A 20,536-nucleotide genomic window follows, 5' to 3' on the forward strand; every position below is an offset into this window, starting at 1 on the left:
TTGCTGCGGTTTTGCCGCTTTAGGAAGGGTACCCCAGTGCAATCCTCCGCTCCGGAGCCCTTCGCCTCGGTGGCTTCAATATGGCCCGTACAACTGTTTTACACACCCAAAAACTGTACAAATACACCATTTTATGCAAGTAGACAATAGGACACGGTCTACAGATTACCTGGTTGCTTCTCTCCCAGGGATCTGAAGGTTTTTCTTTAGCAGACAGCATACCTTTTCCAAAATAAAATTCAATTCTAAAACAAAATTCAAAAGAAAAATAATAGCATGAATTCCTTCTCTATACTTTCTTCTATAGATGCTAGAAACAATCACTTCTATAGGCTGAAGTGTCTTCTAAATACGTTACAGGTATTTTATCAGGTTTTGGTTGCAAGAAGGGTTTGCAGTAACTCCTTTTTCTTCCCAAGATGGGGAAACAAAATAACCTATAGAGCAAAGTATTTGTGAGACAAGTAGCCTCTAATAATTTCAATGCAACTCAGGCAAAATTATTTGGAAAGTTAAGCAACTTAACAGTTATTTTTGAGGAGACTTTGACTACTTAACAAATGACCACTTTTTTAGAGGATACATTAAAAAATTAAGTTTTCAAAATCAAGTTCTCCTTGTAACCCAACTATACCTGGCTAGTCGAATTCTCCTTCGGGCAATAGCTCCAAGGTATCGCCTCATACCATCCTTTATAAAAAGTAAAGCAGAGAGTAACACATTTAATTATTTTAGGACACAGTCTAAAAAAAGACAACTAAAATTTTTTTCTTACAGATGGACAAATGCCAGAGATGTATTACAAATAAATAAAGAATTGTACTTGGTACATTGGCCTTTCCCCAGATTAACCTGAGTCAGTGGTTTACTTTTGACTTGACAATACTCCCTTAAATTTGCAAAAACAATCCAATAAAAGAAGTTGTATCACAGTAGCATACTCCTAGCACTTTTTGGTCCTAAACTAGTGGCAGCTGGGCAGTGCACCACACACATTCTATTCTTTCTAAATGTGCCACCCACCAAACAAGCTACCAATTCAATTAATCATCATCTGATGTTCAAAGCATGAAGGAAGCATGGAAGAATTCCTATTTTAGTGCACATGGATCTGGGACACAGCAAGCACTGCGCAAAGAGATGTGATCTGCCCTTCAAGGTGGCAGGTCTTTCCCTTCCCTTATTCTTACTCTGCCAGGGTGGAGTTTTTTGAAGCATGGAAGTGACCCAAGAGCATACACCACACCAAACTGCATTAAAGGTCAGTAGGACTTGTTATCTTGAAGGATATGCCACTTTGGAAAAGCTTCTTTTCCTCAGCTTTTAAGAGCTGACATGTAGCTTCTGGAATAAGAAGAGTCTTCAGATCAGTGCGTCGCAGCCTTCTTTAAACCAAGGACTACATAATACTTTTTGAAGACATCTCTTGCCTGTTTTGTAGAGCACTGCCATACCAGCTGTCACTTTCAGTCAAATGACCACTGAAAGTTTAAACTACCTTGAGCACATACTAATTTTCCCAGATTTGTTTGCTTTACTCTGAAGGAATGGGTGTACATGTTCTTACATTGAAGCTTAGCTTGTGGATGCCCCTCTAGGCAGGTCTTTAAGGGAAGCACTGTTTTTCTGACAGAAACTAAGCTGCTAGGGCTTTTTTTTTTTTTTTTTTTTTTTTTTTAAAAAAAGAGGAAGAGTCAGTTTTTCCTCTTGGAACAGCCTGTAATGGGCAGTAGTGGACCTCACTGCCTCAGCTAGTACATAGGACACCTTGATTTATTTGTCCAGCTGCCATCCTATAAAATATAAGTTCACTGATGTTAAATAATTGTTTCATTTCTGTCTATGCTGGCTCTCTAAAAATCTCGTAATTGGAGCAGTGAGGTTAATGACAGGTGACATCACAGCAAATAATTCAACAATAGTATTCAAACTGCTCCGAGTGCTTCATGAACCACTTTCAGAGAAACACATGCTGAGATCTCCATATCAAAGGAACTGGAAAGCCCACCCCTGTCATGGGATTTGATTCCTACAGACTTCTTTATTAACTCTATTTCTCATCTTCATTAAGGGTTTATAAAAATAACTTTATTCACTGAACACTTAGGAAATTCATCTACAGTCAGTGGAGATTGCACACAACAGATATAGACAGGTGCAAAAATCTGCAAAAAGCAGATTCTTCTTCCTTGTCCATCAGCTAACTACAGAATTTCTAATGATGACTTCCCCCCACTACGCCTCTCAGTTTTGGATGACTGAAGTTAATAATGACAAATCTCTCACTCAAAGGCAAACATTTCATTTAGAGGTTTTCTGTTCCGCAAGAAGATGCATTTCAGTGCCCTGTTTAGTCCTTGCTTTCCCAGCAAGGTTATAGGGGCTGGCTGTGTGACACGCACGGTGCTGGGTTGGACCGCATAATCTCATGTATGCATTCATCCTCCTCCTGAGGAGAGAGCTGACCTTTGTAGTAGGTTTGATTCTGGGGAAGGTGAGCAGCTCTCCTTTGTCATTTACAGAGTTAAAAATGAGAAACGCGCTGTTAATATGCCGTGCTTGGTCCTTGATCCATTCTTCACAGTTGTAAGCCTCAACACGGACACCAACCTCCACACTGAAATAAAAGTTTAATTGATTATTGAACTGCTACAAGTGATGCAGAAGCAGCCCTGAGACATACTAAAAAGGGCTGCTGTACACCTTCCTGTGTGCAGGAAGCCTGACTCAAATACCTTCTGTAGCATACAAAATACATTACTCAGTCTGGACAGACACATTTCAGAAATAAAATAAAAGGTAGCACTGGCTAAATAGCATTAATAAAAAGAGCGAAAATTGAGCCAAGTAGCAAAATATGAACACCGGGAAGCATACTGTGAGAAGAGACAGCAAAAGTGAACAGGATGGTATTGATTTGACATCCAGCAGAAGCATAATATGAAGGTAATTCATGCCCTGCTAGCATTCTGTGGAGACCAAATACACCTACAAAGAAAACAGCCATAGAACAGCAATGCCAGGATAACATTTGTCCCGTGTGCAGAATTTGGAGGGGGAATTACTTTAGCTTCTGCCTTCTTGTGGCTTATCTTGCTACACTTCTTGCAACTTCTGAACATGTCCTCCTGCTGGAACAGGGCTCCATATATGTTGTGTCACACCCCTGGCATAACCAGTGGGTCCATTGGCCCAAAGCGCCATTCCGTAGATGGGGAAATAGCCTAGCAGAGAGGTGCTATCCCTTTGCCAGAGGTCAGAGGAGAGTCATTCTCTGTGAGGCGAACACAACAGTAGCCCTAAAACTGCAGCGGAGCATAGGAAAGAGAAAGAGTGTGCACAGGAAAGAGAAAGAGAACGTAACGATTAGCAGGCAGGATCTGTGCAAGACTGGTCAACAGCCACACCGCTAAATTCCAGGAGCAGGTGTTCAGTGTGCCAAAATCTATGTTTCACGCTTACAGTGACCATATACTCAACTAAAGATAAAATTTCAGCATGGGCTGTAGCCATTTATTCCAAACTGCAGTGGGCAAAGCCTCACCTCTGCGTACACCCAAACCAACACTGGGAAGAAATAAACAAAACAAACCATGAATTTTGCCAGTAACCAGCTATAAATAGAACCCAGATCTGTCAATAGATGCCAAGACAGGAAGATCCTGGCAGCAAGCTGGAGTCCTCTAAAGAATCAAAGCTGTGGGACCAACTCATCCCTTGAAAATCCCTGAATTTCAGAATTGTATTTATGGGCTGAGTTTGCAGGATTGAGATTTGGTTACAAATGATCTTTAAATTGAGAGTGAAAGTCAGAGAATAAATTTTTAAAAACTCACTGAGAAAAGTAAAAAAAAAGCACATATAGACAGATAGTTATAGATATAGATACATCCCTTAAAGCTCCAGCCGAAAAATAATTCATTCAATAATGCAAATCCTACTGATAGCTGAAACCTGAAACATGCTGTTAGGCTGGTGCTGGAGGAGTCAAGGAAGACAAGCAGATGAGGAGCTGTACCTAGTCCGAAATGTATTGTTCACAATTGCTTTGAAGACAAGGCGGTCACCCACGACAGATGGTCCCCAGAATTTAAACATATTGACTGATTTCAAGACGGGATATGAATGACAAAGGCGGCTGAAAAAGAAAGCAAGAGAGACAGAAAGCAAAACATACAGTCGTGTTAAATAACCTCCTTTGTTAGGTTTGAAAGTGGGTAGTGATTAGAGCAAAAAGGTTTGCACAACCTAGAAGATCACTATATTACACTAATTTATTCCATAACCCACTGAAATACAGTTAACATGTTAAGCTCCAACAGCACATAATTCAAGCTTCAAACTTAATAATACCACTTATGTCATGCTGTTTCATTTTCAACACACTTTACAAACACTGACTAATTAATTCTTGCTGTTTGATATTACGTTCTTTTGGAGCGAGACCATGTATCCCTTACCTACAGAGTAACCACTTACTTACAGAGTTTCATTAATTTCTATATGACTGCACGGAGAGCAGGATATCACTCAGTACGTAAAAATGCCAGATCACAAAGCCTTGAAACTATTAAAAGAAACGTGAGCAGAAAGGTTGAGCACCAGAAACAATGTTCAAGCAAAGCAATGTCAGTCTATCTATTCTTTTTAATATTTGTACTTTTTGCTTATTTGTCAGATGTTTTCTGTTAGTGTTATATGAAATAAGAATAAAAAACTACTCATATAACTGCCAAATGCATAGTTTTGGGGTTTTTTTTTAATTTGGTCTGGTTTACTGAATTATGTGCAGTTCACTACTGGTGCTGAGCTGGGAAACATCTTTGCACATACAAAGGGACAGAAAGATGTTGAACTGATCACTTATCAATTCAGAAACACAGAACTGTTGGCTAAATTTTGAAAGCTGAGGGCACAATAGTGTATTACAAACACATAAATCTTAGTAATTCTGTTCCCTTTGTCCTTCCAATTGCACAGCACATCAGCTCACCTGCCTTTTCTTATTTCAGACCTGATCCTGTACTGTGTTCAATTACATGTAGTCAGGTTCAGCTGGATTGTCCTACTGGATCTCTTTGAACTGCTTGTGAAATAGGCTGTAGCCACTGTGGTAAAACTTTGCTGGTCTAGTACGGAAGATTGTCTGTGCCAGGCAAGTACCCTTTCCATGAGCGTACTAAGAGCAAAGCTGCTCTTTGGACCGGTACAGTGGACAAACAGATACACACCTGATCAAACCCAGCCACACCGCTAAAGGAAAAGTTTTGCAATACTGTGTCACCTACACTAGGGAGTTCCAATAACTCATCGCTTCTCTGACCTCCACAGACGTTCCAGAAAAAAATCTGCAGTACAGACACAGCTTAAGGGTTTGTGGAATTGGGATCTAGTCTGCAAGCTCTCCAAAGTGGGCAAAAATCAGATCTCTTCAGCAGTTCTAAATGTAGTCAAAGCCCCACTCTTTATTGGGATCTCGGTGCATCACATGAATAGGGAACAATATACAATAATGCTATTTATTTTTAAACTTTGAAAAAACACACTCTATCCTCATGCACATGTGCAAAACTCCTCAAAAAGAATCCCATATGCATATCTGAGAAGAGATTTTTCATTGTGCAGTTTTTAAACTTGAAAATACAACTTTGTAGTGTTCCTAGCTTTTAACTCAGCTGCACTCCACAAACTAAAGTACCAGTATTATTAAATGCACACAATTATCTGTAGCTAATTAATTGGCTGGTACATCTTTTTAATAGACTAATACATTCAAACGACTTTGTAATTTCATTAAGAATAATTTGCTCTTCTCATTTAGAATGCTAAATGGTGATCTTATTTACAATGTTCGCTATAAAGATGCAAGCACAGTATTACTGAAAATAAGAGAGGAACAAAACAGAAATATGGCGTAAATATTCCATTTTTCCTGGAAAACTATGCCCTGAATGCTTTTACTGCAAGTGTAAGAAATAAGAAAGTACAGATCCAGTTCAAACTAATATTACTAATATTCAAATGGCTTTATTGCTATCAGCAAGATTTTCATTTACTGTCCAGCCAAAAAAGTGGAGGGGGGGGGAGAGGGGAGAAGGAGGGTGAGTAACCTTTAAAATGCCCTTAGAAATTTATTTTTCAAGGGTTAGCCCTCCTCTTCTGTTCCTCCATCAGAGTTTGTGGCCATAGCAACTCCTAACTGGCACTGTCAAAGGTCAGGCCTAATTGTGAGTGGCCTCACAAAAGGTTTGTAGTGAGACTAGTTATTTCTGAAGCATAAACTACAAAATCTCTGTTTTCAACAAGCCTTTGTCACCAGCTATTATTCCTGAAATTTTCAAGATGATAAATCATGTTTGACATTCATTATTTCAAAGAAATTTTTTTCACTACTTCATTTGCCGACGTTTTCCTTTTCTTTTTAAACCTAAATGTGACTCTCACTAGGTGAAATTCATCAAATGAAAACAGGTAAATATTTTGGGTCATATTATGGCAAAAATCTGAAACAATCCCTTTGAAGCCAATGAAATTACACACTGGGGTAAGGTCAGTGCATTCTAATGTTACTAAAGCAAGCTGTTTATCCAACCACTACAGAAAATCTGTTGTTATCAGTACAACTACTGGCTACAAATCAAAACTATATGAATAATGAATGGGGAAGTAATTTAATTATTAAAGTTAAAAAGCGAAAACCTATCTAACATCCCTGCAGTGAATTAGGTCACTTGGTATGCAAGGAGAATTCAAACTGAAACTCAAGTGTTGCTTACAAAGAAGCTTTGTATAGAGTCCAAGAACAAGGAGGGCAAAAAACAATGGTTTGATTTCAGGGGAAGAGAAATTAAATAATTATATGTCTAGGCCATGCTGAGAAGCAATACTAGGCAGTGTCAGAAAAATACTTCACACTTATTACCTGAAGATGTCAGAGCCCTTTAAACTGCTAAAAATATTACAACCCATAGGATGTGGGACTCGAGAGAGACTGAAAGGCTAAGTGACTTGCTGAAGTTTATGCATCCATTCTGTGTGCGCACCAATAAAACCGAACCTGTTTCTTTTGATTCTTCTTCTCTGATGTATTCTTTCTTCTGGCATAAGGATCTGCAGACTAATATTTAGAAGGCTGTTCATTTTTGGATATCATTTGATACAGGGTCAGTATCAGTTTTATCCTGACTTAACGACTAACTCTGCTTTTAAAATACCGCACCAACTACAAGGAAGCCATGTTTCTATTTCTATTTCCAATGCTGACTTTCTGCAGAGAGTTTCAGGAGGATAACATAGCCTCTTTTGCCTTAGGGTCTGCATGTGTAACAGAAGAATATTTGACTCCCACAGCGGTGTGGCACGCTGTGGGAAATGTACCACATAAATAGTTCAAAGGCCTCCTGCAGTCTGAGGAGGAAGACAAGTCACAAAGGTTTGTGTCTGTATTTTTCATAAAATAAATACCAGTGAAACCCTTAATATTAGAAATCACACCCATTTAGAACCATATGCAAAGACTACGATGTAGAAAAGTACCTTGCTGAAATACTTGCCACTGTCTCCATCCAAGCCATGATCTGGCCACCAAAAGTGTTTCCATGATGGTTTGCATGAGGAGGCTGGACAAGCTCAATACTCTGTACGTGAGTAAGGTCAGTTGAAACTGCATCTTCCTCTTCAAAAGTACCTGAAATACGGCAGCAATGTATTAATGAATTATTTCAGCTAGTAACTCTGACAGTCAAAAAGAAAATACCCCCAGTTACTGAAGCATGCGATTTGCTTCAGACACAATTAAAAGAAGAAAAGAAGAAAGACACAGAAGACCTCTGTTCTTTGCAAGGGAAGCAAGAGGCTGAAGATTTGCTCTGTTCTTCCAAGAGACGTTAAGAGGTGGGGGATGGAGCACCCCACCATCTATCACAACACAGTGATCCTTCCCAGCCCTCACTATATCCTTCAAAGCAGCTGTGTCAGAAGCAGTTACTCTGAAAGCTGGCTAGCTGTGAATGCAGGCAGCAACTGCCTCAGCATGTGCTTGTGATTATTCATGCTTGCTATGCATGACCTCTAACAGATGTTGTCAGAGCAGTTTACCACTTACTCAAATGCCTTCCATAGACTTCGACCACCATGTATGATGGGCACCTGTGCAAATGTGTCTAATTAAGGTTAGAGTATGACATGATTATTTCACAACCTATTACAAATCTTGTGATTACCAGAGACAATATAGAACACAAGAAAGAGAGAAATATGGATCAGAACCAGTAACTACCTTCCATTATCTGAGCATTTCCCATTCCACTTTCAAATGTCTAGCCATACATTGTCACTCTAATCTTTGTTTTTTCAGCTATATTTTGCAAGAACAGATTTAGGCATGAGATGATGTTAGTCATTTTAAAAGTGCATATCTGTGCTAGAAGCTAGTTGACCTGAATTGCACTTTTGACTTTTGCCATAATTAACTAACTTCATGACTATATAAATGTGTGGACAGATTTGACTAACTTGCACTTTGGACCTACTTAAGTTGTTGCATAAGATCCACTTGGAAGACAAACTTCACTTTCTGGATATGATTTATACCTATTTTGCTACCTGGCAGCCTTTACTGCAATATTTTCTTCCCTCTTTCCCCTATTTTGCTTGTTCTGTCTCCTTAAGGAGGTGAATTAGTGCTAACAATAATAAGATCCTTCGAAGAAGTTTTCAGGAAAGGCAGTGGAAACCAGAATCAGCAATCTCTGATTTGTCTTTCGTGGTATTAAGCTGTCTCCTGTGAGATAGTTACCACAAAGACAAATAACTTGTTTCCTTGTAGCAAACAAGTCTCTTCAGTTTTACACAGTCTTATTAAATTAAGACTAGAATTTATATTTACAACAGGTTTCATCTTTCCTCAGTAAAACCACATAATGTCTGTTGTTTATACACGGAGTTACAGTTCAGATTTTCCAAATACCAGCATACTTCTTAACTGTTGTGAATAATTTATTTTGCAGGGGAACACAGCAACTTTTGAGAACAACAGTCTTTAAGAACAGAGATTACTATCAGAAAAAAAGACGAACCTGTTTCTTGGCTCAATTTTTCTAATTTGGTCATGAGGAGTGTAAAATTTTTTTTACCTGTTTTGATCTCCATGTCATGAAGTTTCTCCTGTTTGTTGGGAATGATCTCACGACATAAAGATATGTGCTGGTTTTGGCTGGGGTGGAGTTAATTTTCTTCACAGTAGCTAGTACAGGGCTATGTTTTGGATTTGTGCTGAGAACAGTGTTGATAACACAGGGATGTTTTCGTTACTGCTGAGCAGTGCTGACACAGAGTCAAGGCCTTTTCTGCTCCTCACCCGGCCCCACCAGCAAGGAGGCTGGGGGTGCACAAGAAGTTGGGAGGGGACACAGCTGGGACAGCTGACCCCAACTGACCCAAGGGATATCCCACACCATATGACGTCATGCTCAGCGTATAAAGCTGGGGAAGAAGGAGGAAGGGGGGGACACGTTCAGAGTGGTGGTGTTCATCTTCCCAAGTCACCGTTAGGTGTGATGGAGCCCTGCTTTCCTGGAGATGGCTGAACACCTGCCTGCTGATGGGAAGGAGTGAATGAATTCCTTGTTTTGCTTTGCTTGCGTGCGTGGCTTTTGCTTTACCTATTAAACTGTCTTTATCTCAACCCCTGAGTTTTCTCACTTTTACTCTTCTGATTCTCTTCCCTATCCCACCAGGGGGGACTGAGTGAGTGGCTGGGTGGTGCTTAGTTGCTGGCTGGGGTTAAACCACGACAACATAGTTCCTAGTGCTTTCTTGCAAAGACAAAGCCATAAGCCTGAGTGAATTTTATCCTTCTATCTACATTACAACTAGTGTCATAGGACTTTATTACCGTATTGCAAAGTTCTGTGTGAACTGTTAAACCTTACACATATAACCTACAAGAAGATCTGCATTTCACATCTATTTAATGCATGCTTGGCCTTCAATCCTGCATTTTTAAATCTGGAATTTCTGAAAGACAAAGAAATACTACTCTATTAGAATAATTGTCTTACACATCCTCACAAATCTGGCACACGGTTTTCTACATGATACCAGAACCTCAAGGAGCTCTACTGAGTTGTTTTGTCTGCTTCTTCCCTCCCTTCCAGCTGCCCATAAGTCATTTGTTCCATCTTCTATGCTGACCATAGTAATCACCTTCCGTATTACTCTCCTGCATTAGGTTCTGAAAGACCTGTTCATAGCCCAGTCGGATTCTTCTTCTCTCAATAGCCAGGGTGTGCTCCAGGTGGTCATCTGTAGACAGAAGCTTTACAGGTTCTAATTCAATCTGTGCACATGAAAAAAAAAAAAAAAGGTTCTGAATTCCATAATCATAACAAAGTGCACTTTGAACTTAAAATGGCATCAGCATTTTCTACAACTTTTTGCTATCAACTGTCCAAGATGACAAGTTCTATTAATACAAACAAGCACAGAGTTAAAGTTCAAGAAATTCTGCATTATCCTTTCAGAATCATTTGTTAAAACTCAGTGACAAAGTGCTTTTAGCTTTTAAATACAAACATCTATGAGAGCACACACAGTTTAAGACAAAAGAAAAAAAGAAAAAAAAAGAAAAAAGAAAAAAAGATCATCTTAATATGAAGGTTTGAGTATTGAATTTTTGTATCAGAAAAATAATCCAGTCACATTGATCAGTGGTGTAGTCTACAGGAAAGTGTACCCCAGAATCCACTCCCAGTCGCTATACAAATAGCCCGCTCCCTCTTTCACAATTCACTCCATACTCACACAGCCTATTCCATCTATCTGAGGACCTATTTTCAAGGAAACACTGGTTTTCTGAGGTGGAGGAGAAACATGAACACCCAGCACTTGTTGCAGCTTCAGACTCTATACATTTATGCACAAAATGCTACTTGTGCCCAGACAGACACCCTTCTCTTGCCAAGACCAGACCTTCTTCTCCATAAAGTGCAAATTCCCATGTATGTCAGTTCAATGACAAACTGAATCCAAGCCTGTACTGGCTTAAGAAAATTATTACATTTAGATAAATACTGAAGAGGTGCCACTGAACAGTCACTTGTGTGATTTGTCTACAAGGTCTAGCCTCAGAAACTTTAAAATAATGCATAAGCACTGCAACACAGACAAATTCAACATTTTGTGTCCTGCAGTGGTGCTGCTAAAATTTCTCAGTCTTTGAGTCTTCACTCAAACCCTCTTCCAGTTTCCTTGCCTCCTTTCTGGCCCTCCTCAAGAACTTCCTAGCTTTTTCCAAATGGCCCAGCTAAAAGATTAAGATGGTGAGTGCGTACTGTTGCTCTCTGCACAACTTTAGCAACAGTTGTTCAGAAAAGTGGATTTGAAAAAATGTTCTTTAATTTCTCCAAGACTTTAATTTGTGACGGAATTTTAACTGAAGTCTCAAACTCCCTCTAAGGCATTCCTGTCTTAAGCCTAATCTTAGTTAATCATCACCAATTTAATCCTGAATTAACCTTCCTGGAAATTTGGGCAAAAGGTAAATGGGTCAATGCCATGGATAGGATATCAAACTAATAATAAACAATCCTTACTTTATACTATTTTAGTGCTTTCAGGTTAACCAATTTAGCCATTAACCTTTCAGAGACAAGCTGGACTTCAGTTTTGGTAAAACTGTTCCAATCTGTTTCTTCTGCAAACCGTAATATATCATTGCAGAAGAGAGAGCAGAAATGATTGGATATATTAATTGCTCATGGGATGACTGCTCTCTGCCTATCTGCAGTGAATGTTAAAAAGGCAGATGCACTGTCATAACACATTCAATGAGAAGGAAAGTCACAGGTATGATTCTAGTCACTCATGTTCAAGAAAGAAGAATACTACATACAAAGGGAGTTTATTAAGAGGATCTGAGGAATATTTGGCCTTTCTCATATGAAAACTTTAAAAGAACTGTGCCTGTTTGGCACAGCAATGTGAAGGCCAAACAGTACTGTGACTGATTTCTAAACACCTCCGGGGAGCCAAACACTGGGGAGAAGAAACAACATTGGCATGAAAACTAATTAACATAAATGGCAAAGAATTAATTTAGATTGGAAGCTAGCTTAAAAATAATGTCTTCTATCTGAATAGTGATGTCTGAACCTCCTCCTCAAAAGGGGGAGTGAAGGATAAAGAAACCCCATCTCCAACACCCTTGCAGGTTTCAAGATGTATATAGATCGGTTTCTGAAGAGGAGACCGTGCAGACTCACAGGGATCTCTCTTCCCATGCTTGCGCCTGTCAATATTGCAGCCCTTACAAAGACACCAGTTCTATTACTAGCAAATGTGCAAGAGAAAGTGGAAACAATAAAAAAAACCCTAACAACTTCAGAGCAGAGATGTGGGGGGAAAAAAAAATCTCCATATAGTCTGGACTTCATGCTGTTTTCCTGTTACTGATCAGAATAAACAGTTATGAACATTTTCCCGTGTGTCACAACCAGAAAAGTTGGGTTAATTCACAGAAACTCAGTCCCAATAACTTCAAGCATAGAAGAAAACATAAAGAATACCTTTCCAGCACCAACTGGTTTGGCTACGTATGTTGCATATGCCACACTCACAATTTTTTCAACATCAGTCAAAACATCCTGTACTGTAACCTTGATGCCAACCTACAAGGAAGGAGGTAGTGGAGGAAGGAGACAAAACCGGTATTTACACCATTGTGAGTTGAGCTGAGACAAAACAGTGCAGTGTTTATCAAATTAATCATGTTGTCTCTTAAACCTAAAAGAAAAAAGGTAAAAAAAAAAAGCTCTGCTATCACTGATACATCTCTGAACACATAAGAACATCACAATATTCGCTGAGCTCTGAAAAGCTCTTTAGTACAACAGCTGTATAGGTATGTTTAGCATCACTTGTAGGGTAAAATAAAAAACAGGAAAGACACTTAGATTTAGTTTTAGGGATATCTTTCCATTTACTTGTGTGCCATTCGGAGTCCCCATCTGAATCTTTCTAAGATCTGTATAAGCAAAAGTCTGTATAAATGTGTAAAACATTTATACAGATAAGGTATAAAGGTGAAGGTGAAACACTGTATTTGATCCCGTGAGACAAGCCTGACATACATCAAAGCTTCTGATTTTTTTCTGATTTTCAGAACCTTTTGGAATACATTCTCTGTGAGATGCATCACTCCCATTAATATTAATGAGAACTGGACTTGGGCACAATGCAGAGAAAAGTACCCTTAAGGTTCAATTCTGATTTCAAGTAAATGATTGGGCAATGCATTGCATACTTGTTACAATATGAAGAGTAAGAACATGCATACACCTGAGATAAATATTTTTGTATCAGGAGTTTCAAAAATACTTAGAACTCCACCTATTCAGTGGATCCTAGCTCTGATCCAAAGACTGCTTAGATTACAGTAGCTTTGGTCTGGACCAACACCACCTATCCCATCCTGTCCATTACACCTGCTGAAGATTTTAAGTCTTCAGGGTCCAGTTTCTATTTTGACATGGGTTATTTTACAGGACATACGCAACTATAATAGTCATTATGAAACCAGAGTTTCATTAGGCAGTGTTACTGTTTAGATACCCACACAAAGCTCCTTCTGAAACAAGTAAGACTGGACCCATGTTGCATTCCTCTACTCTTTCCACCTCTCTTCTGTTCTTTAAATATCATTAGGAATAAGAGTGATGATCCCTTACCTCCATGCTGGTTTTGAATGCTCTGTTCACCTTTGCTTTGATGGTAATAATTTGTCCAACCCTGTTAAGAAGAATTACATCTTATGGTATGTAATCATGCAGCTTAATAAGGGTTTGAATCTGCCTCTCTAGGTATTCCTAATAGTAGTGAAGAAAATCTCATTAGTCAGTCTGTGTCTTCCATACTGTACTGAAAATGCACTAAAAAAGGTTTAGCACTGTTATTCATCAGTCAGACTTCATTCATGCTCAATTACAATTTTAGTCACTCAGAAAACTGCATAAGCTTAATACTAGCATTCCTCCTCCTTGCTGATGTCTGTATGACGTCAGGTATGCTCCAGGCCCCAGGTCCCCCAAGACATTTTGGCCTAGATTCTGCTTTTGTTCAAAGGCACATCTTGCTGTGAGTTACACCAAATCACTGAGTATATCTAGCTGCAAAACCACACAAGATATACTCCATGTGCATTCTCTAGTATACATAGGCATGCACATGAGGAAATAATCCTAGGACAAAAAGTGCTATTTGACATCTTTGAGGGATGGGGGAAGAGTTCACTTTCCAAGTTTTGGCCAAGAACAGGGCTGCAGCATGTCCCTTCTGTCCGAACAGCATACCTCTGAACACCTACTCTTTTCCATTTACCTACACAGAATACCTAAACAGAATTACATCTTTTTACCTACATAGAATCAAATTTAAATGAGAAAATAATTTCTTTCCTTCTGGAATTTCTCAAGTACCTGTTATGTGTTGATAACAAGAGTAACTCTTGTTTTCAAACCCCTAATATCCTAACACAAGGCAATGCTGAAAGGGTGGAAAGAAGGCAGTTTCCCCTAAAGCTGTCTTATTGAACAGAGCAGTAAAAGGACATGATGAGCATGGTAAGTCAGAACCACAGTCAAAATCACTGGGCATCAGGCCACTGCCTTCAGGGAATTTAGGCTGACTTACAACTGCTAAAGATCAGTCCCAGAGCAGGCAAAGTGCAGCTAGCTACATCCAAGACTGCAAAATACAACTCAGACCACTTGAGTACCTATGAAATAGGCATTTACAGCTAAGGATTTGGCGCAGTTATGACCCCAGTTTATAAAAAAAAAATACTCTTTATAATTTCTTCTTAATTTAATGAATAGGGTTTTGACATTTAAAGGTAAGGCTTTTCTTAAATTGCTTCTCACACTGCCAGAACTTCAAATGAGTTGTTACTAAACAGTAGAATAGGGAATAAGAAACCTGCTCCTTTACAGTACCAGACAGGAACAACCAACTACGCAGAAACTTTCTCTTTCTTGTTCACATTCAAAAACACAAGTGGAAGCCTTTGAGTAGACAGGGGAAAAAATGGTTAGAGAAAATAATTAAGACCATCTGCAGATACACAGCCCTCATTAGATTTTGAAGAATGTATTCAGAAGGAATTTTTCCATCATTCATTGCAAAGAAAAAGCACAATCATTAATGTCATAGTTCTAACCTGCACAGCTAAGGGAACCACCAGCTCATTTACAAAAAGGAGAACGTGTTCAGAACAGTAACACAGTATTTATGTTTAAGCTTGGAAAATAAGTTAACATTACGGTCTCGTAAAAAGGCTTTAGAAAGCTTAGAGACAGAACTCAGTCAAGTACCCTGAAGCACCTCTGAAGACTCTGTATCTGTCATAAAACTCCCAAGAGAATTATGGTAACACAGCAGTAGAGGTAATGACAAGTACAAGGTGAAAAAAAGATAGAATATATTCATTAGATAAATTCTATGATTGAACACGACACATACTGATAGTGAGTGTGACACTTTCCTCAAAAGAGGGAGAGTTCAGAGTCTCTACGGATGCCAAGAGCATCACGATGCCAGATTGTCCATGAGCTCCCAGCAGGGACTGCAGAGCTCTCTGCCTCAGGGCTTACTGGCAGGGCGCTGTTCTTCTGTACAAAGAGTGTTTATTTCACCTTTGTCAGTGACACCTCCCTGGTGACCTCTCTTCCTCTGTGCAAGAACATTGTGTAAGAGAGGTTGAGAGAGGTAAGTCTGGGTCTGCCCACCTTTGAGGAACCTGCAGGGTGGGAACAACGGAACAAAGCTGGGTGTGATCTCACTCAGCCTAACGCCAGCCCTGCAATAAGGCAAGTTTGGACTTCACAGACATTAGATACCCTGACTGGCTGACATCTCCCCTGGTGCTCCAAGCAGCCTATGCAGCTGGACTCACATTTCACTGTAGAAAAGTGTAGTCCTCTGGGGTCCACGACCATATCAGAAACTAAAGGTGTCAGAACTGAGATGGTCAGACAGTATGATAGGGAAATGTCTTTTCATATACTTTCGGAAGCTGTTCCAAAATGAAATGTTTTACATTGTATCACGTATTCTGACTTTGGATAAACTGATTTATTTAAGCCAAGAGAGCTGATCAGCTTGGGCATTTAAATAGATACGTAAGGGCGTAAGTCACAGAACACCACGCTTTCACTTGTAACTGGCAGAAGAAAGCTTTTGCAATATATCAGAATGAACTGAATATGACTCGCATATGGAGCAGGAACAAAATTTGAATAAATGTAATTTAAAATCAGATGTTCTTACTACCACTGAACTGCTGCATATTAAAAGACAAGGAAGAGGGATTTATTTGTTATCGTGGCATAAAACTGAGTTTTGCAATATATAGATTTGTGGAAATCTCTGTTTCCACATCAACTGAAAAGAAATATGCACAGAAGAGTTAATCCTTGCAGAATATTTGGTAACCTGAGTTAGGTAAATGAAACCCTGCAGCAGGTAACTTACAAAACATCTTTTTAATTTACTAGAGTGAGTTACAAGAGCTCTCTTATTTATGCAAGATGTTTGTATAAACAACAAGATCTGGCAAAATTTAGGAAATTACACAGTAAGATACAAACAGGATGTTAGGGATGACCTGAGGTTGAAAAATAATTACTGAAACCACTTCACAGTTACTACGCTTGTTAAAAATAAAACATTGGCACCACAAGTAGAAGGAGAACTACAGACATACCTAGAAACAAATTTGGAAGGAAAAGTATTTTCATTGTCTTTTAGAAGCTCTGTTCTGCTCTCAGAAACAAGAGAGAAAATTGCTCTGAAGCTACTGAAGTCTGAAATACGCCTGAAAGAAAAACATTACCCTGACTTCATTTGTAGGACTCTTTGATTATGGTTTTCACAGACAGAATTTTTTCCTAAGGACAAAATTAAAAACACAGAACAATTACAGGCAGGACAAACACTTTAAAACTCATTTTGTAAAACAGACCAAGAAATTCTCTTGAGTTCTAGATTCAGTATGACCATGTTCACTTCTTTGTTAGTGGTTCGAGCTCTCATCCCAATGGCCACTACTCTAGAAATCTGCTGTTCAGAAGTGTGAGCGGATGCTTGTTTTACACTCGTGTACTGCAAACAGTTTTAAACTGACATCAGCTGTACATCTGACAGCCAATGTTGCTCGGTTCACAGTCAGGACAACTGCATGTGCATTGGTCTGTGTAACCAGGTCCATCCCATCTAAGCACTCATTAATTTCCAGATTACAAGGTGTAAGAACACACAAAAACTACAATGTAATGGCTTTAAGTTTCTGTAAAGATATGGCTTAGGAATAAATGTGCTATTTCTTCTTAGAATGTCTTTTATCCCTTGGAAGATCATGAAAAATGGTTAAAGCAAAAATTAAGTCCTGTATTATCTTGTAGACTCAGTCAATATTCAGTGATCACAAATGCAAAACATTTCTGTTTTGTTACACGAACACATTTTTTTAAAAGAGCTGAAAGAAAGAGATGGTAAGAAATAAACTGAAAGAGCACTTGCAACAAAAAAAATTCATACAATAACTGTTATAGGTATGTATTCCTTATTTAACAGAGATAGTAATGGCCTGCAGCATTCACTTTAACTAGAGCCAAAGATCACTGGGCCATCAGTTTCTCACCTAGCATCTAGGTTGCCAAGTCAAAGTAACCACAGTTTATTTTTGACCTGCAAAATTGATCTGTTTTCTAGGTGGGTCAGGCTATCACAGATGGAAAAGAACAATTTTTAGAGACTTAACCCTGTGGGTCCAGGGAGTTCATCGGCCTGCTATCTCAGATTTTATAATGCCTCAGTTTATTTCTGCCAGGTAAGAATCTCTAGAATGAAAACATTCAACTGTTAGCTTGTTTTGTACCTGGCAGCCTCTTCAAACTGTATGTCATCCATAGACGCTGTCACGCAAGACACACCAGCATGTTTCTCAGCTTCAAAAGAGACACATGGACACACAATTACCACATTGCATTTGCGGCAAGCTGTTCACCTATATACTTGTGCATGAGACACAGAGATGGAACACAGTAGATCCCAGTTCTTCTTTTGATCACCCTAATGCAAGTCTGCATTGGACCCCTTAGAAAAAAAGAAGCTAAATAAGAGTAAAGTTAATATTTACCATGAAATAAGGGTAACATCAGGAGATGAGACTAGATGATGATCCTACTCAGTTTGAAAGGCTCTGTTTAAGGCCTTTCTCTAAAAATGAACATTCTGGTAAGAGAGAGCTAACAAGTGTATTGCAGGACAAAAAGAGTCACAAAGCATTAACAAGCTTACAGAAATCTCAGCAATCTCCCTCAAAAGAGGATGCTGTGAATGTTAGCTATGTTAAACCAGTGTGGGAGTTTTATGTCAGCTGAGGATTCTCAGACACAGGGGAAAGATCTACTGGCTTATTAGCGTGGTCACAGCAGTGGAAAGCAGGTAAGTACATGCCCTCAGTGCTGTACTAAAAATGCAGAAATTAAAAAAAATACAAACAAATTAAAAAATCAAAACTAAGTATTTACTTATTGTAAAATATTTTCAACAAAATTTGAACTGTGTTCTTCATCTCCCTAGGATGCATTTGGTTATGAAAAATAATGCACCCTATTTGGATTAATTATGAAAGTTAATCTGGAAAACGTAAACATCTTCTTTACTGTTAGTATTCAATAGCCCAACAGTTATCTTTTTACAGCAAGTTATTGTGATTTATTATTTATTTGACCATAGCACCTAGAGTTCCAAGTCAGAGGCTAAATCTCCACCACACTAGGAGCTGTATAAATACAGGGAAACCCTGCTCCAGAAAGTTTCCTGAGTGACAGAGGCAGAGAGAACAAGCAGGAAACCTAGAAAATAGCACCGCACAACAGGCAGGAGTTCTCACTCCCAAGCAGCCCAATATTTTTAGTGAGCATCACAAGAAAAAAGTTTGGAGGAATTAGAGGACAGTGCACGAGTTATATTAGCGTCTGAGGAGTTCGCTTTGGAAATACAAGGGTAAAACAGATGAAGGCACTTAGAAACACAGCAAACTGTGATGAAGGGGAAAAGGTCTCTGATGACTAAGAGGCTGGAGTCGCTACTGTGATAGGTAATGCAAGGTGATGAGTAAGATGGTGATAGTAATAAATAGCCTCAAAAGTAAGGAAACAGCCAGGTGGATCACATCTAAAGCAGCAGGATATGAAATGAGGAAGGTGCAAAGCCCAGGCACTTGCAACTGCACCAGCTGGCACTAATGTGGGTGAAAGATGGTAAAGCCAAATAAATCCCTGCCTGGCATGTTGAGTTTGCTGTGGCACAAAAAGCAAGACAAGGAAAGATGTTAAAAATCCTTTGTGAGTGACGGGACTAGCCCTGTGGCGTGAATGACTACCGCTGCCCTAAGCCTAACCAAGTAAAAGCAATTATGAAAGTGAGCTCCAGTGGCAAATTCACAGCTGACAAAGATCATCACAGCTTAACCAAAGTCCAGGGAGCAAGGATGAACCGTTGTAGCAGCTGGGGCTCTACCACTTCAGAGCAGGGACTCAAGTTCAGGGGTTGCTGAGATCAGTTCAGAGCCTCTCCGCAAAGAGCACTGTTAAGGGGTAAATCACTGAAGGGCTGAAATCAAATGACTCCTTCGTGAAAGAATAAATCTCAAAAAAAAAGTGTGATCATATTGGGAAGTTGCTACATGCTAGGTGGTTTCTGGGTTATTGTGTGGGACAAGCTCCCCAGGATCCCAACTCTTCCTATATAGGAAGAGCGCATTACATAAAGCTGCACCGAGCGCAGCACACACCTACGCAGTGAACACACCACCGTCACCACGTCGCATGGAGACGCCATCCAGACATGAGTTCCCCAAATATACCCGCTATTCTCTGCAAGGCTCATTATGGACTGCTAATGTATGCAGCTGTACTTGGAAACAGAGTTCACTGACAGCAGAGATGGCAGAGCCTTGGGTTTTCTTAGTGCTTTAGATGCGGCTTTCACTTCCAGAAGTTAGCTGAGGAGATTTTAAAAGTTTTCAAAGCTGAGTTACACCAGACACAGAGTGCTCTGCATGCTAGTTGGATTTGTGGGGGTTTTTTCCCACCCATGTGCCAATATTCTTAAATTAGTACTTTTCTTTCTCCTAGTATTTCTCTTTTTTCCATCCCTTTTTTCCCTCCGCTGCTCTCTTTAATTCTCCTCATCCTAACTGCCCGTCACCCCCTTCTTCACTCTCCCCTGAGATTTGACACTCCTCTCCAGGCCCACAAGCTTTCTCACTCCCTCGATGCCTGTTCCTAACCTGAACCCCCAAGTCTCACACGCTCCCCCCCGGCTGAAACCTTCCCTCAAGCCGCCCGCCCCCCGCAGCTCCCCAGGGGCAAAATTTCGCCTCCTCCTCGCCTGTCATCGGCAAATACCGGGACGGGGCTACCGGGTTTCGGGAAAGGAGACGCTGTCCCCACACAGCCGGCGAGTTTAAGGC

The 20,536-nt window shown here is 39.7% G+C and overlaps 1 protein-coding gene across 1 annotated transcript in view; it reads right to left on the minus strand.

Annotated features, from left to right (window-relative positions):
- The window catches only part of ACOT12 (acyl-CoA thioesterase 12), a 33,228-nt gene extending 15,264 nt beyond the window's left edge, over positions 1–17,964 (minus strand). Inside the window, exons 1-9 of the mRNA XM_009281019.1 lie at positions 17,933–17,964; positions 13,728–13,788; positions 12,567–12,668; positions 10,207–10,339; positions 7,537–7,687; positions 4,019–4,138; positions 2,467–2,617; positions 630–690; positions 170–222 (exon numbers count right to left, since the gene is read on the minus strand). Coding sequence (XP_009279294.1) covers positions 170–222; positions 630–690; positions 2,467–2,617; positions 4,019–4,138; positions 7,537–7,687; positions 10,207–10,339; positions 12,567–12,668; positions 13,728–13,788; positions 17,933–17,964 — 864 coding nt within the window. The remainder of the gene's footprint in view (positions 1–169; positions 223–629; positions 691–2,466; positions 2,618–4,018; positions 4,139–7,536; positions 7,688–10,206; positions 10,340–12,566; positions 12,669–13,727; positions 13,789–17,932) is intronic.
- Positions 17,965–20,536: the final 2,572 nt, after the last annotated feature.

Source organism: Aptenodytes forsteri, unplaced genomic scaffold (assembly GCF_000699145.1).
Source record: "Aptenodytes forsteri isolate BGI_AS27 unplaced genomic scaffold, ASM69914v1 Scaffold388, whole genome shotgun sequence".
Taxonomy (NCBI): domain Eukaryota; kingdom Metazoa; phylum Chordata; class Aves; order Sphenisciformes; family Spheniscidae; genus Aptenodytes; species Aptenodytes forsteri.